Source organism: Anser brachyrhynchus (assembly GCF_964034855.1).
Source record: "Anser brachyrhynchus genome assembly, chromosome: 3".
In the NCBI taxonomy this organism is placed as follows: domain Eukaryota; kingdom Metazoa; phylum Chordata; class Aves; order Anseriformes; family Anatidae; genus Anser; species Anser brachyrhynchus.
This window is the reverse complement of record NC_137696.1, coordinates 21,172,950-21,189,311: the sequence shown is the minus strand read 5'-3', so window position 1 is coordinate 21,189,311 and position 16,362 is coordinate 21,172,950. Positions and strand designations below refer to the sequence as shown.

The following is a 16,362-nucleotide window of genomic DNA, read 5'->3' as shown; positions in this document are numbered from 1 at the left end:
TAATTTTCCTTCTCTACACGTTAGCAAAACACAATGTGTTTCTTTAGGTAAGTGGAAGCAACCCTTGTATTCTGTTCTGGTAAGGCCGCACCTCAAGTACTGTGTTCAGTTTTGGGCCCCTCAATACAAGAAGGACATCAAGGCCCTGGAGCATGTCCAGAGAAGGGCTACGAAGCTGGTGAGGGGTCTGGAACACAAGTCCTATGGGGAGCGGCTGAAGGCACTGGGGGTGTTTGGTCTGGAGAAGAGGAGGCTTGGGGGAGACCTTATTGCTCTCTACAACTGCCTGAAAGGAAGGTGTGGGGAGCTGGGGGTTGGCCTCTTCTCACTGGTAACTAGTAATAGGACTAGAGGGAATAGCCTCAAGTTGCACCAGGGGAGGTTCAGGTTGGAAATGAGGAGACATTTCTTCTCAGAAAGAGCAGTCAGGCATTGGAATGCGTTGCCTATGGAGGTGGTGGAGTCACCATCCCTGGGGGTGTTTAAGGAAAGGTTGGATGTGGTGCTTAGGGACATGCTTTAGTGGGTGACATTGGTAGTAGGATGATACAACCATCAGATGATCAGCCAGACAGATGATCTTGTAGGTCTTTTCCAACCGTAACGATTCCATGATTCTATGATTGCTCTAAGCATCCCTCAGTACCTTCTCCCACACTGTATTACTGTGAGACTATCAACATTATGAGCCAAGAGCACTGGAAAACCCACAAAACCCTCCCCACCCACCCTCCCAAGAGGCCTGATAAACAACTGTCAAGTGGCACAGCCTCACAGAACCGCAATTTTGCCCCAGGCCCCCAACCCCGCGCCATGCCTTGGCAGCGCCCCCGCGGCCCGCCTACGGCCCGGGCCCGCCGCCCCCAGGCCGCGCCGCCATGGCAACGGCGCCTTAAGGCGTGCGGGCGGGCCGCGGGCAGCCGCCGCCATGGCTCACGGCAGCCCCGTGGTGAGGGCTCGCAGCGGGGGCCGGGGCCTGGCGGCGGCTCCGAGCAGGGGGGCGGGACGGGCCAGGGGCCAGGGGCCAGGGGCCAGGGGCCAGGGGCCAGGGGCCAGGGGCCAGGGGCCAGGGGCCAGGGGCCAGGGGCCAGGGGCCAGGGGCCAGGGGCCAGGGGCCAGGGGCCAGGGGCCAGGGGCCAGGGGCCAGGGGCCAGGGAAACGGTGGCTCCCGGCCGGGGGTGAGGAGGGGCTGCCCTTGGGGTCCGTGCTCCTGACTCTGTTCTTTGCTAATTTAGAAGTCGAGTTTGCATTTTACGGTTGTTTCGTAGAGTTTTTAACCTAATATATAGTGTAATAAATACTCGTCCTTGCTATACAGCTGTGCATAATGCAAAGTTTCTTGGCCATCCTGGGGAGAGGAATAGGCCTGTTGAAAGCAAAGTGGTTTAAGTTCTGCTCTTCTGCACTAAAAGTGAAGGCCAAGCATTTGACATACAGGCTAGTCAGCATCTTTTTGTAGTGGGACAAGTCTCCTTTTTTCCCTGTTCCTACAGTCCCGAAATGGGCAGGGGAAGATCCTGGAGATCTCTAAGCTCCCATAAGAAGTCACACATAAGGTCGTTTTAGAGTAGCTAAAATTGTTCTGATTGCGTTTCACAAAAAGCATAACATGTTACTACTTAGTAACTTTGAAAAGAATGGTTATTTCCTGCAGTGTAGAATAACTGTATGGTAGTAAAACATTTATTTGTTAAATTAGAAAAATGAAAGTTAAAATCCTGGTGTCCTAGCTTCCAAGGTTTCCTAAAAATCTTAAATTTCATCTTTCACCTTTTATTAGCAGGCTGTTGTGGTGGTGATGATAGTCATGGTCAGTAAGCCTTAAATTGCCAAAAGCTTGTTATCCTCCCTTTCGATCTGAATGGATAAATCTTGAAGCTGGTATGTGGTTGTATCTGTTGTCTGGATCTGAATGGAGAACTAGGATCTACTTACATGGATGAACTAATAAAATGTTGTGTGTCCTGTTGTAATATGATTAATTATGTATGCGTATATATAATGTGGCATTAAAATTTCCACACCTAAACTACTATACAGCATCAGACTATTGTCACAAAGGGATTTTTTTTTTTTGCAGGTTGCTTATGTTATGCTTCTGATAAAACTGGCACATCTCATTTTTAGTAGCTTGTACTGTTGGTTGCTCCTCACAATAGAGGCTATGATGCTGGGTACTAGAATGATACTGAGCAGTAAATGTCAATTTTAAACTGGCACTCCAAACATGATAGGTTTGAAAACACACCACAGCAATTGCTTTTTCTAACATTTCTAGGATTTCTTAAGCATTTCTGTAGCCCACAGAAGCCATTAATTTGAGGCTCAATTCCAGTATTTTTTTTCCAGGAATGTCTTATTAGTTCTACAGATTTAAGGGAATGACTGGACTTATGTACCTGGTAGATTCACAGACCTTTGCATTTGACAGAGTATTTAGTGTATTAACACTGATTGGTCTGTGGTGTTCAGTTTGTAACAGTTCAGTTCAGTTTGCAGCCACATTAGACTTGTATGTTATCATTTCAAGTGACTTAATGTTCATATTGAAAATGTTTAATTTTTTAAATTTACATACAGCTTAAACTCTACAAGTCTGTTATTGAAGATGTGATTGAAGGTGTTCGGGAACTCTTTGCTGAAGAGGGTGTAGATGAACAGGTTTTGAAAGACTTGAAGCAGGTTTGTTGGCTTCCCTTCCATTAATAAAAATTGTATGTATATGTAAATGTACATATTTATCTTTGGAGATGACATACCTGTCTCTTTCTTGGCCCTGTAGAACATGTAAACTTTAGCCCTAACTTAGAATTACAAGTGTTCTGTGAATGTTGTATTGGCTTCTGGAAGTCAAAATCTAGTAGTGAGTGTAGCCAGGCTTATTGGATAGAACCGGTTTACCCTTGGAAGAGCTGGGAATACCTGATTATCATGTTTGGTTTTATCTTATTTTTTATCATATTTGGATTATCATATGTGGTTTGATTTTAAAGTTGATGTCTGTTGACCTTAATATTCTCTCTGCAGCTTTGGGAAACCAAGGTGATGCAGTCTAAAGCAACAGAAGGCTTCTTCAGACATAGCCACCATTCTTCACAGTTGACCTTGCAGTTGCCACACACTTTTCATCGTGTTTTGCAGGCTTCATCAGGTCAGATGTTGCAAATGCAGTTTAAGAATAGCTCAGTGTTTCAAGAATCTTTTGGAAGACCTGAAGCTGCTGGAATGATCTTGTTTTGCAATGCTTGTGTATATATCTAGCATGATGGGGAACAGTACGTATCTGAAAGCAAAATTTGACCAGTAAAGGACAAATTAAACTTTGATAAACTAATGCAGGTATGTCTAGATGCACTTGATCTGCCATTTATTTCCAGCAGGGAAACGTGAAGAGAGTTTTAGTCTTCTTGTATGTAGTCCAGAAGAGTAACCCTTCAATTGCAAATTCATCAAAAGTGTTAAGCATTTCACTTCACACTTAATGTGTGGCATGATGTGTGCTGAGGGTTATACGACGTGTTTGTGCCCTGGAGCTCTGCTGTCATGGTGGAGTTGAACCTGGTTCAGCATTTCTTAAAATTCAAGCCCTTGTTCAAACAGAAGAGTGCAAGTGTTGGGAGGGTTTTTTGGTCTGTCTTTCAGTACTCCTAAAAGCAGTATTCACGGTGCACAGAATTATTTGACTTTCATACAGGCTCATATCAGGACATATTCTTCTCAGTTAAGTCCAGCGGACCACTGTGCTAATGTTATGGTAGAATGTAACGCTCAACTGAGGCTTCTCTGAGTGTGAAAGGACATGAGGAACTTCCCCATGAAGAAAAAAAAATATCGTACGTGATGATTTAATGAAAATCTATGTCATAGTGTATATGCTGATGGAGAACATTTAAAGGATGGGCAGGTACCTTTTCATCTACTTACTGTTTTTACAGTCTTCATATTTGGACTGTTTTTGGAGACAGATGTTTCACCTTATTCCATGCAATTAAAGGGGATTTATTTTGGGGCTTGTTTGCTATTGGAAGCTTTTTATTTAATGAACTTTATTTACCTTGTTATTCCTAACTTTTGGAAGGGCAGCTGATGCTAAGACATACCAGACTCTCTTAAAGCCACCTAACTTCTTATTTTTGTTTCTAATAGGATTTGAATTGTCCTATGGCAAGAGGTTTTCAAAGTAGTTAGGGCTACCTAAATTCTTTTCTTCTTGAAGCTTGCAAAAGCTTTCTGTTTGGTTCGTCTTCCCTCAATGAAGTATGTAATGCTTTTGAAAACCCATCCTACAGTTCCTGCTATTATCACCATTGGACTTACGCTAGAGTGGAAAACCGCTTAAACATTTTCCTCTTGTTGACAAGGCAGTGCATTTTACATGTGTTTGTAGTCATATTAATAAATAGAAATGGCATGCTTAGATTTTACAGTACAACTTATTAAGCAGATCAAATAGATAAATATTTAAAACAACAAAAACTCAAAGACCAACTTTTAACAGAATGCAAGTTTTATAAATTCAGGGTATAACCCCTGTCCTGAGTACAGCATAAGCTTTGAAGCAACATAAAAGGAAGTATATTCAGTAGCCTTATCTAGATGTGCTTACGTATTGTTGATCTAATGAGTCTGAGCTGAAATTAAGATTGCTTTAGTTTCAGGACTGCATGCTGTAAATTACTGAATGATCAACTGTTTCTGAGATGCACATGTTTTTGTAATTTTTTTAAAATAGCTTCCTTAGTCATCCCAGCTGGCAGAGGTTTACAGCATTTCACGGCAGCAGGCCTGGTAAGTAGCTGCAGTGAATTCTTATTTCCATTTTGATTATTCTCAATTTTAAAATGATTAAGTTTGTCAGTTTTTCACAGGCTTGAGGGGATGCAAATATTAAGGGTTTCTTTTCTTCTTATTTTATTTTTTTCTTTTTGGTGTATGGGTGCTTTAGGACAATATTTAGGGACTGAAAAAGATAGCATTTCTCCTGACAGTTATATCGGTAGAACATGGTATAGTAGGCAAGGGACCAGGAGTCTGCTGAGGGAGAATCCACAGCTGAGGAAACTGTGTGTTTGATTGTTTTTTTTTTTTTTTTTTTTATTATTTGATGAAAACCATACAAAAGCTAAGAGTTCACAGAAGGAGTGCTCAAACTCCGTTACTGCTGTGTGAGCAGAGGAAAAAAAAAAGCAGTTGGTTTTGCAAGCAGTGCAGCCAGAAGAGTGTTGGAAAATGTGGCTGCATGAACTTAGCCCAGAGGTTGGAAGAAGTGGAAATGTACATGTAGGCATCATTTTTATTTTTATTACTGGATGTTAAAATAATGTGTGGTTGGGAAATGCCAGCACTAATGAAGTTGGAAGCAGCGTTATCTGTGAGGCATAGAAATCATCCAGATGAAAGTGAGTGTTTTTGGAGTGATAGGTTCTGAGCTGTTGGTATAGTGGAGTTGGGTGTGGGGGAGAAGGATGTATTATAAGAGCTTGATGCATCTGTTGAGTGCCTCCTGAGCCTCCAGCCAACTACCTTGCCAAGCTGAAACATAATATTGGGAAGGTATTTGTGTAACATGCAAGTTCCCCAACTTTAAATTTGGGTTTCCCAGGAATAGCTAGTTTGAAAGGGCATCTTATATTCAACTCTTTTCTTTCCAGGAATAAAAAAGAATGATGTGAAGTGTCCTCATAGGCCTAGGCAAGGAGTCTGTACTGTGTGGAATAATGCATAAGCTTAGGTGAAAGTGGCTTTGAGTGGAAGAGTATCATTTTGGATGGTGTGCTCTTTGAGGGGCTACAGGAAAGTTCTTAATGAAAAGAGGATGTGATAACTGGAGAATATAAAGCACTTGGGGCCAATCATCATCCTTGCAATTACAAAATAGTCTTTATCTGCCTATACATCAAAAGTCTGAAGCAACTCTTCAGTAGAGATGATCGCAAAGGGGCCTCTTTCTGGGTATGTTAAATGTGACATTTAGGGCCCTAAGAGAATAAGGTATGCACTGGTACTTAACAAAGTTCTTGTGTATCTAGGGTGCTTCACGACCAGGTGCAACTCTTACTCTCCCTTCGGGTATTGCTTATCCTATACACGTACCAGCTGGAATGACACTACAGACAACATCTGGTAAGATTAAAGAGGAGACGTAACACATTACAGTGCATTCATTGACTGTATGTGAATATTGAAAGATAGTTCTAAGTGCAGTAGATAAAACAAATGTGAAGTGTAGGTGGGTGGAGCCACTTGTCCTTTTCCTTTGTAGTGTGTAATTACTGCATGGAGGAAGTAATTACATTGATTAGTTGGTGTGTCACTTGTGTACACTTGCAACATTAACTAATGTGGGCTGCCAGGGGATGCCATTTTTTTTTGTTTTACAGCTGCTGGCAAATGTGTACCTTTGTCGGTCCAGGCACAGATATCTCCTTGCCCTGTATGAGGGGTAGTCTTTCCATGTTTTAAACTGACAAAGACATTCTGGTGCTTCAGAATCAAGTTGATTTTATATTCAAATAAAATGTAACCACCCATCACCCTTTTTGCTCACCCTCTTTTGCTGATGAAATTGGCCGTACAAAAACTTGCTCGTATTCGTTGGAGTTTGATGAATGGATGGCTTATTTCAGTCATAGATTCACTTTTTCCTTAAACAGCTGTTCTTTTTTAAGCAGTGATGTCCTAGATGTCTATTTTGGGTATAACTTCTAAGGTTTTGAATGCTGTAGGCTGATATCAATGACTGCATGTGTAAGCAAATGTGTGGAGAAAAGAATAATTAAATTAGTTTGGCAAACTAGCTCTGGCATCTTAATTCTAACACTGATGATAATAATTAAGGATTCAGTATTTGGAGTTCTCTTTGTACAAGGAGAAGACAGATAAACTAGGAGTCTTATGTTTAAGATTGTATCCGTATTATAGGGGGGATGCCCTTAAAAGAAAGAACTGTCCATGGAGATGGGGAACAGTTTACTGTTTCATCTTGTACTCCTTTGTTTCTGAAATGACACGTTAACAAATTTAAAGCAAGGTTTTTTCTTACTCCTAACTGGCTGAAAGTGTGCTTGGGAAAGTACTACTTTGTAAACATCCTTTTTCTCCGTAGTTTGCCTGATTATTTCCTCTTGGCTGTTACTGGTAACAGGACGCTGGCCTAGATGGATCTGTAGTTCAACTCACTGAAGCAGCTTTTCATCTTTCTCTTTGTAGGGCAGCTTTATAAGGTAAATGTTCCTGTCGTGGTTACACAGGGCCGAGGAGGTGCAAATATTCTGCAATTTCCTATTCAGCAGATATTTCAGTCGGTTGGGCAACCTTCAATTCTGCACGCCAATGTGGCCAGTGTTGCACCGGTGAAGGTACCCTCTGTCCAGCCAACTGCCGACATGTTGCAAACTCAGAAGACTGCTGTCCAACAGACCGTGGCAGTTCAACCGAGTGCCACGGAAAATAAACACCTAGAGGACTCTACCGGTACTGCGTTGGTTCAGCAGCCTACGGAGAGTCAGCAGCAAATTGAACCTAATGCAGTGCTGAATCAGCATGAAGAATCTACAGAGAAATCCCAGCACGGCAGTCTTCATACACCTGTGCTTAATTCAGAACCCTCTGAAGTGTTTTCTCCTTCTGAATTTGTTGAGGCAAACAACTCAAGCAGTGTGCTGCTGGACGTGGAGGGGCAGTTAGACACTGAGCCTCAGGAAGCGCTACAACAGCAGGTGTCTGATGATATCATTGAGATGATTATCATGGGCAAAGGTTTGGATGATAACACTGGTTTGAAAGATGAGGACACCATTGCTCCCACTGACAAGGTAGGACATTTTTATTTCTTATCTGGTGAAAATACAGCTGTTGTAGATGGTTGTTTGAAGAACAAGTTTTTAAGAGATGTGATCAAAGACGTCTGTAAGTAGTACCTATGAATGATGATAAAAATCATCATTTTAAGGTTCATTCTTGAGCTTGTTTTGAAGAGCATTTAGCTGACTGCTTATTTTTATATTTAAAATTTTGGTTGCAAATGTTGTTGAAATATTTGGATTGAATACAACGTCAATCTGAAAAACGCTGTCGGTGTGTTGGATAGATACAGTGCATTCACAGACATATAGACTATTTTTTGAGATAATTGGTTTTTGCCTCTGAGCAAGCATGAATGATGCTTTGAGAACTACCATGTCATTTTGATGCTGAATCTGTGTGTGGATACTGGCCAGTTGTAAAATTGCTTTTGGATTGTCAACAGGGATTAATTTTAACTCATAACATGTGAAGAACAATTAACTTATATTGACAGCCCATACTGAGTATGAAAAGTCAGATTCCATAAGTGAAAATCTGCTGGAAAGAAACATATTTCCTTGGGAAGAAAGTCCTGACAAGCTAGAATTCAGCTAGAGCTCTGTGGAAAACTTAAAAATGATTTTATTGAACAAGCCTCTGTTCTGACTTCGTCAAATCTATGTTCCAGAAATTGTTTGCAAATATAACTTGAGGCTGGTGTGCTGATTTTGAATTGTAGTGCTTATATGATATCGAGGCAAATTTATTAAATACAAATTTAATAACAGTAATGGAAAATGACCGTAAGTAGAAAGCATCTTATGTTGCTCATCTACACTTGGGCAGAATGATGACGACTGTCTGTAGGAAGAATGGAAGATCAAAAAAGTGTTAACTTTCTTGAATTAGAAAGTGTACGTGGATGTGAATGTAGTGCTCTAATAAAGATTTAATGAGAAACCTAAGATCACTGAAAGCTTAAAGCTCTTTTATGCTCCTGTGAACTTTCTGTTTTGGAATTCTAATGCTTTTATGAAATACTTGAAGTACTGAGGTATTTATTCTCAGCTTTTTATATTGTATTTAAACAAAGCACTGTGATTTGAGGGAAAGAAATGGATTCATCTTTTTACTTCAAAAATAAGGAATAGTTTTTAAGTTAGAATTTCTATTTTAAAGAAAATTCTAGAGGCCAGTTTGAACATCATTTTCTAAAGAAGTCAAGTACAATAGTGTTTAAAGAAAAGTCTAAGAAAATATATTTCTGTATTACTGAGGGAATGAATATTTGACATGGATTCCATTTAAGGTAGGTGTAAGAACAAGATTTTTCAAACATACTCAGGGTTTACAAGTAGTCCAGGATTTGAAACTCCCACTTAAGTAAGTGCCGTGAATCTTGTTGCTTTATTAAACAAAAATCTCAGGCTTTGTACTGAACAATGAAAGCTATGTGGCGTTAACTTAAAAGCCATCTCTGGTCTTTTTTATTGTTGTCAGCTGGAACCTACTGAGCAGGTGGAATCTAATTTACGATCAGAGAAGGATATCTGCAGTGACATTGAAGGCATAATTCAGCTAGATGGAACCGGTGATGCTTCTCCCAAGGAAGAAATACCACACACAAAAGATACAGAAGAGAATGAATTCATTGGTATTATTGAATCAGAGGATCTAAAAATTCTGGAGGATGAGGATGAAGGAGAGGATGAAGAAGGTGACAGTATTTCAAACATGGATTCTAGCAGCAGTAGCTGTGATAATGAAGAGCCCCAAATAGATATTGTTGAGGAGGTAATTTACTTTCAAGCCTTGTGAAGCACGTTACAATACCGTATCTACCTTGAATACTGAACTGTTGGACCCAGAACAGCTCCTGCTAAGTTTAATGCAGAGAGCGTAGTTAGGTTACATGTCTCTCTCAAGAGGAGATGCCACTGAGGAATTATGAGAGGGCTCATTATGAGGAGCACGAACAAATGAATGAGATCATTTGTTTATTGGATCACTTAAAATATTTAATCACCAGCATTAAATTCTATGGTGAAACCCTGACCTCAGTGGAATTGAGTTCTTTTAAGTAAGATCCGGATACAAATCTAGTTGTATTATTCCTTCTGAAGAACCACCGGGGATTAGACAGAGAACAGCACGATAGAAGTGTAGCACTCTTATTTTATTTTATTTTTTTATTTAAAACAGATGAAATTTTGTGTCCTTAATGTTCACAAGAGGATTAGCTTAGAGTCTGGACAGTTGATGAGCATTCCAGTTACTGGGGTCAGCTTTGGCATTTAGGAGTTCTGCTTTATTTTGACCTTTTTTTTTTTTGTGGTGGTTTGTTTTTGTTGTTTGTTTTGGGGGGATGTTTTTGAGAACATAAGCATGTAAAGATGCTTCTAAGTGAGCTTTGCGGACCATAGCTTCTAAGTCTTGATTTTTTTGGTGTTAACCTTTATTGTTCTGGTTGTGTTTAATGTCAAGTTATTCAACACTATTTTTGCAAGAATGTATAAAATACTTCTTAAATGCATTTTTAAACTCTAGGACCCATTAAATTCTGATGATGATGTCAGTGAACAGGACGTTCCAGACTTGTTTGACACAGATAACGTGATAGTTTGTCAGTATGACAAGGTACAGTATGTAGTTATCTTTGTCCCTTAATCATTATAAATAGTATCTTCAGCAAATCCATATCTGGACTGCTGTCAGTATCTTTTAAGGAAAAACAAATGCTGTAATAATTGAGTGTTTAAATGATGTGTTTAGCTGACAGTACTCTGAAGACTTGTATGCTATTTTCTGAAATGAGGACAATCGAAGGGTTCATAAAGAAAAAGAGTAAGGGGCTGAATCTTTCAAAATTAAGACTTGTAAAGCTGCAAAAGCTTATGCATTTCCTTAATTTTTTTAAGTTATGTGAACAGCTTCATGGATGTATACATGCATCTTTGGCCATGAATTAAGACTTCTGAAATAGGGAATAGGAAAAGGTGTGTGTGTACTATCTTTTGTCTTTGAAGTGCTTCCTGAAAGACTTTACTACCAGAATTCCTGTTACTGAAAAGCCAAACAGTCACTAAAGGCCATTTTGTCCTGCTTTATTTTAATGTTTAAAACTTAACCTTATTTTGAATTCTCAGAGATCAAATTAAGTACTAGGTATGTTTTGGGCACTTGCATGTTTATATCTTAAAAGTTGACAAAACAAAGTGCGCATCTTATTTTGAAAGCAAACGTGGAAAAATATGTCTAATAGTTTCCAAACAAAGTGACTTTGCTTTTATGCTTTCAGAAGAGACTAGTGATAATTTTTCTTGTGTGTTCAACTAGGTCTGCCTTAAAGGGGTCTGTGCTTTAGGAAACAGTGGGCTGCTGAGAAAATTGTCTTTACTCAAGTGTAACAGATTGAATGTTTCTGAAGCTTGTTATTTTGGAAAATGTAGCTGCAGGGATGTGTGTGGAAAATGCATCTGAAATTGAGCTAGTGTGTATTGTATTGAAAAGTTGCACAAAATTTTGAAGCATCATAACTTAGTTTGATGTTATGGATGCTACAGGTAGTGGATGTTGCTATTTATAGCAAGTTTTGTCTGTAATGAGTTGAAAAAAAATCTTTTAAAAACTAGTAAGTCCAATTCTGGACATGTCTGTAGGAAATTTTAATATCAGATGTTGCAGAAAATTGATAGTTAGAGAAGTTGGGGGAAATGCTGGTAACTTCTCCTTTCTACATAGATTTAATAAAAACAAGTAGATCTAGTAGAAAGTAGATGGAAATAGTTACCTGTTAAATTATATAGTTATCTATAAAAGAATGCTGAAGGCAAAATGATTGTCTTTAATTCTTTTCCCCTTATTTCCTGAATCTGGAAATAGGCTGATGCTTAAAACCCAAGGAATTGTTAGAGATGTTTAAGATTCCTTCTTTTAGTATTAAACATAAACTTTCTGTAGTATAGGTTGTTTTGCAGGACTTAAGAAATAATATGCACATTTTTCTTACTGTTTTGTATGGCAGTATTTGCTTTTGAGCAACGTTTTCATGTTTTTAGCCTTATCCTTACATGCCTGTGTATGCAGTATTGCTTTGTCATGCGTATGGGAAAAGGAAATGACTGCATTTCAATTAAACCATACATATTTGCAAGGTGCAGTGTATTTTCGGAGTGGTACAGTAATAAAATTGCTTCATTATTATCTTGTTTTCCAGCCAGCATAAGGTTTCACACAGCTACCTTTGCCTTGCGGGGGATGTGGGTGAGAGTGTAAGAGGGATGTTTTACGTAATTGGTGTTTTTAAAGGGAGGTGGGAAAACTTGAATGTGACAAGAGTAAGATTCAGGAAGTTGTTCCCTTGAGAGGCCAAAGAATCTGGTATATACAACTGAAATCTGCTGCCTCTATTGAATATTTGTGCTGCGTTCAGGGAAAGTGTCTTGCATGTTTTGAGCTATCAGAATTTTAAAGGAAAAACAAGTTTTTTAAACCAAGCTTTGCTTAAACGTTCTTTTTTTTATTATGGTCTAAATTTTTTTTTGGGGGGGGCGGGGTGGGGTGATTTAATTCTCTCATCAGATACATCGAAGTAAGAACAAATGGAAGTTCTACTTAAAGGATGGAGTGATGTCCTTTGAGGGTAAGGACTATGTTTTTGCAAAAGCCATTGGAGATGCAGAGTGGTGAAGCCTCACCGAAGAATGTACTTTAGAACTGTGGCCTTATTCCCTTACTGTCCGTGAAACAACTGGACTTCCTATTTTGTCATTTAAAAGAAAGACTGTGGACTTGCAAAATATGTAAAATGTGTTCTTAATACATGCAAATTAAAACACTGTATCGTTACCTGTTCATTTGTCTTTGCTGTTTTCTGATTATTTCATTACTTTTCCGCTAAAGAAGCATTGTTGGAGTGAATAGCTGTAAAGACTAGAACATTGACTGTGTTAGCAATTGAAGGAAGTCATGGAATACCAAATGACTGTATTTAAGTAAACTTCAATTCCATTGGTTTTGTTTCTTTTTTTTTAAATAAGAGCTGAAGTATGACTTGAAATCTAAAACTACACAGTTGTAAGTGATATTTATTTTCAAAGACTGAGTTCCAAAAAAAAAAAAAAAGCTTAATATCTGTATAAGTCTGAAACTTGTGGCTATTTCAGTTGTGTAGTTTTCCCTACTTTCCTTCCTGTCCCTTGCTTTTTTGTTGTTAACCTTGTGTGTTGGTTTATTTTTTGGCTTCAGCTTAAAGGTAGGCACTTTATATGCAAGTCAGGAAATGGGGGCAGAAGACCCTTCAGCTCAATATATGAGAACTATTATTGTTTATTCTATACCTTCTACGTCTGCTGAGATGTAATGAATAGTGTGATTTAACATTAGAATGTGATTTATTTTCACTGTCAATGTGAAGTCATTTAACTTCAGTTCTGTGCATATCCACTGCCTTCTATGACTACAGACCAGTAGGCTGTGAATGATACAAATTGTGCATAATAATAAAATGTCATCTTATATACATTTCTAGCAGTGAGTTTTTTTTGTCTTTCCTAAATGTAACTTTGCTTAGAGAAATGTGTAGAAGTCACGCCTGTGACAATAGCTCACCCTGCCATAGGAATTGCATTCCCAGCAGTTTGGAGCATTTTCTTCTTGTTTCTTCCTCTAAAAATAGAGATCAAAAAGAAGTTATATTGTTTTAGGTCCAGGCCCCCGCCCTTCATAGCTGTAGCTTTCTCCTAATTAGCTCCTGTTCCTTGAAGGGCAATATCACAAGTTAAAGGGCTGACTCAGAGGATCATCCCACTACAGGGGCAGGTGCATCTCCTGGGGTCTGGCAACCCTCTCTCCTGGCTGCATCTGCTGAAGGAAGACAGCATGACATGCTTTGGTTCTCTCTACTCTGTGGGAGGCTGCCAAACCCTTGAGAAGAGAAGGAAAGTAAAGGAGAGAGTTGGAGAGAACGTGGGGAACAAGGGAAGAAAACCAGCCATTGTTCATCATGGTAGAAACCTTTGTGCTGATAGCGTTGAGATGATTCCTTCAGGCGGTATGTGTTTAACTACCTTTTGAGTTTACTGCATGTTCTTTTGGACTTACCTGCTACTGTCCACTCTCTAAGAAGGAACACTGAACTAGAAGGCCTGAGTGTGGCATTTCTTTTGTCTTTTTATGGATATTGCGGGTGGTATGCGAAGAGTTGTGTATCCAGAATAGTTTAAATGTTATGGCATATAATTTCTTTGTTCCTGTTCAGCTGGCTTGTGGCTGGACTGATGCTACACTTCAAACCCATGAATGTGCAGGAAATGTAGCTCTTCCCACATGGTAGATGCTTGTAGATATCAGTACTTTTACAGGCTCTGAAGCGTTCATGCTACAGAAACGCATAGGTTATGACCTGTGGTACCAACTTCAACTTGTCAGCACAGGTATCATTAGAATAATCTAATTCTGCCCTGCCCCAGCCACGGGCAGGGACACCTTCCACTAGATCAGGTTGCTCAAAGCCCATCCAACCCCGCTTTGAACACTTGCAGGGAGGGGATGTTAACAATTTCTCTGTGCAGCCTGGTCCAGTGCCTTACCACCCTCACAGTAAAGAATTTCTTCATGTTATCTAATCTAAACCTACCCTCTTTTAGTTTAAAGCTATTACCCTTTGTTGTATCACTACGCTCCCTGATAAAGAGTCCCGCTCTGACTTTCTTGTAGGTCCTGCTGAGGTACTGAAAGGCCACTATGAGGCCTCCCCAGAGCCTTCTCTTCTCTGGTCTGAAAAAGCAGAGGTAGTGCAGCACAGGACAGTTTTAAAGATGGGCAGCTGCTTCTTCTGTGCCTTTCTGCTTGTGTTGTTAAAGACTGCTTCTACATGAAGGTGAGGAGTCAGAGCTCTCAGCACCCTTATGGCGCCTGTTCATCTGTGAGTGGGTGCTGAGATGTGCAGGATAAACATTGGAGTAGGAAATGATTTTTTTCTTCTATCTCATCTAAACTTTCCCAATTTGTAATTATGTGTTCTATCTATTACCCTAATCTGCTTTTGTATTCAGTTCTTGAAACATTTCTCATACTTCAATGTTTTTGCAAGGGATTTTTTGTTTGTTTTTTGACAGCTTGATGCAAACTCTGTGCAGTCCACGTATGATGTTCACTATATAAATTACTCATCTGGAATTAAAAGTATATTTTTAATACTATCTTCCCAAACTTCTTTTAAGATTTATGAGTTGATGCTTTTTCATCCACTTTTGCTTTTCCTGGACCACATGTACCAAGAGCTATTAAAATAAAAAAGGACTATCTTTCATCCTGAAGCTTTGCTGACTGTGTGTGTGTGTGTGTGTATATATATATATATATCTGTTATTTCTGGCTAAAGCTGACTTGAATCAAAAGGGATACTGAAGACAGCTTAGCTATGCCACTGAGTATCCCCTTAATTTTCATTCAGTTGCATTTTCTAAACCGGTACATTCTTTATATGAAGAAACCTTAATATGGAGTCCATCTAGTGTCTTCCTGAGTTATCAAATATATGAATTTTATGGATTAAAGTAGGGTTTTGCTGTTGCTATCACAACCTTTGACGTATGTGAGAAAATGGCTACTAAATATGTATCATTGCCAGTTTTCTAGCTCCTGCTAAGCCGCTCTGCAGATATTCCTTGGGAGTGTCTGCAGTGGTTTTCCCGGTGCAGAGCTATAGCCTGTCTGTGTGGGCTGCTTGTACTGCCGCACAAGGGTGTGCTTCCATTTTCCTTCATCCAACCACGTAAGAATTGCTCTTTGTTTCCAGCGTTCTTGAATGAACATTGGCAAAGACATACAGCTTTGAATGAAATATTTACAGCTAACTAAAAATACCAGAAGTTAGGAATTTTTATACTGGAAAAAACTGTTCCTTATTAAAATGTAAGCTCAGTTGGCTAATTACTTTAGTCCATGCCTTGAGGAGTAATCAGATCGGAGTGGTTTTGATCTTAATAATTTATCATATTAATGCTTTTGATTGACACTACTTACAGTTTAGCAAACTCTGCTGCAGATAGGATGAAGTGTGTAATACCAGTTATGGCCATTGAAGGTACTTCAGTAAATGGCTGTCTAAAACTTTACACTACAAAGAAGGGAAGTTTACCAAGAACAGTAAGATAGAATAGCATGTAGCTTGTATGTGAATCTAAATCTTTATTAAAGTGTTGCTTGCTCATTTCTGTGTATTGAAAAATTTGACTTATATAAGTGAGCCTTCATCCTGTTGAAGTGCAATTTAAGTAAATCAGCTGATGCCCACTCAAGACATTGTTTTGCCTTGTCCTATGTTTTTTTTCCCCTAGTGTTTTTTCCAGTCCCTTTTTTAGGTAAATATCCTGCAGTAGGCCCCTTTCTTCATCTGCTTAGCTCAGCATCTGGTACATATAAAGAGGTATCTCACATGGAATTCCTACTGATGGCTAAACAGAGTTGTAACAGTCTCCTTCACTTCTGTATCTTGCTTTATTCCCTGTGTGCGTCAGCTGCTCATGAGTACAGTTATGCTTGTACACAGACCTGCTGTACTGACTGAAATCA

The 16,362-nt window shown here is 39.3% G+C and overlaps 1 protein-coding gene across 3 annotated transcripts; it reads left to right on the top strand.

Annotated features, from left to right (window-relative positions):
• Window positions 1-847: 847 nt before the first annotated feature.
• GTF2A1L (general transcription factor IIA subunit 1 like) lies at window positions 848-16,322 on the top strand. 3 transcript variants are annotated; one of them, XM_080585019.1, is made up of 9 exons: window positions 848-949; window positions 2,581-2,682; window positions 3,028-3,151; window positions 4,733-4,788; window positions 6,030-6,123; window positions 7,210-7,814; window positions 9,286-9,579; window positions 10,333-10,422; window positions 12,367-16,322. In XM_080585019.1, exons 1-9 carry the CDS (start codon window positions 929-931, stop codon window positions 12,472-12,474), a joined length of 1,494 nt encoding a protein of 497 aa, XP_080441145.1. In that variant the 5' UTR covers window positions 848-928; the 3' UTR covers window positions 12,475-16,322. The 3 variants fall into 3 exon arrangements, with proteins under 3 accessions (XP_080441145.1, XP_080441146.1, XP_080441147.1); XM_080585020.1 differs by lacking the exon at window positions 848-949 and adding an exon at window positions 1,182-1,200; XM_080585021.1 differs by lacking the exons at window positions 848-949; window positions 2,581-2,682; window positions 3,028-3,151; window positions 4,733-4,788 and adding an exon at window positions 4,825-5,280.
• Window positions 16,323-16,362: the final 40 nt, after the last annotated feature.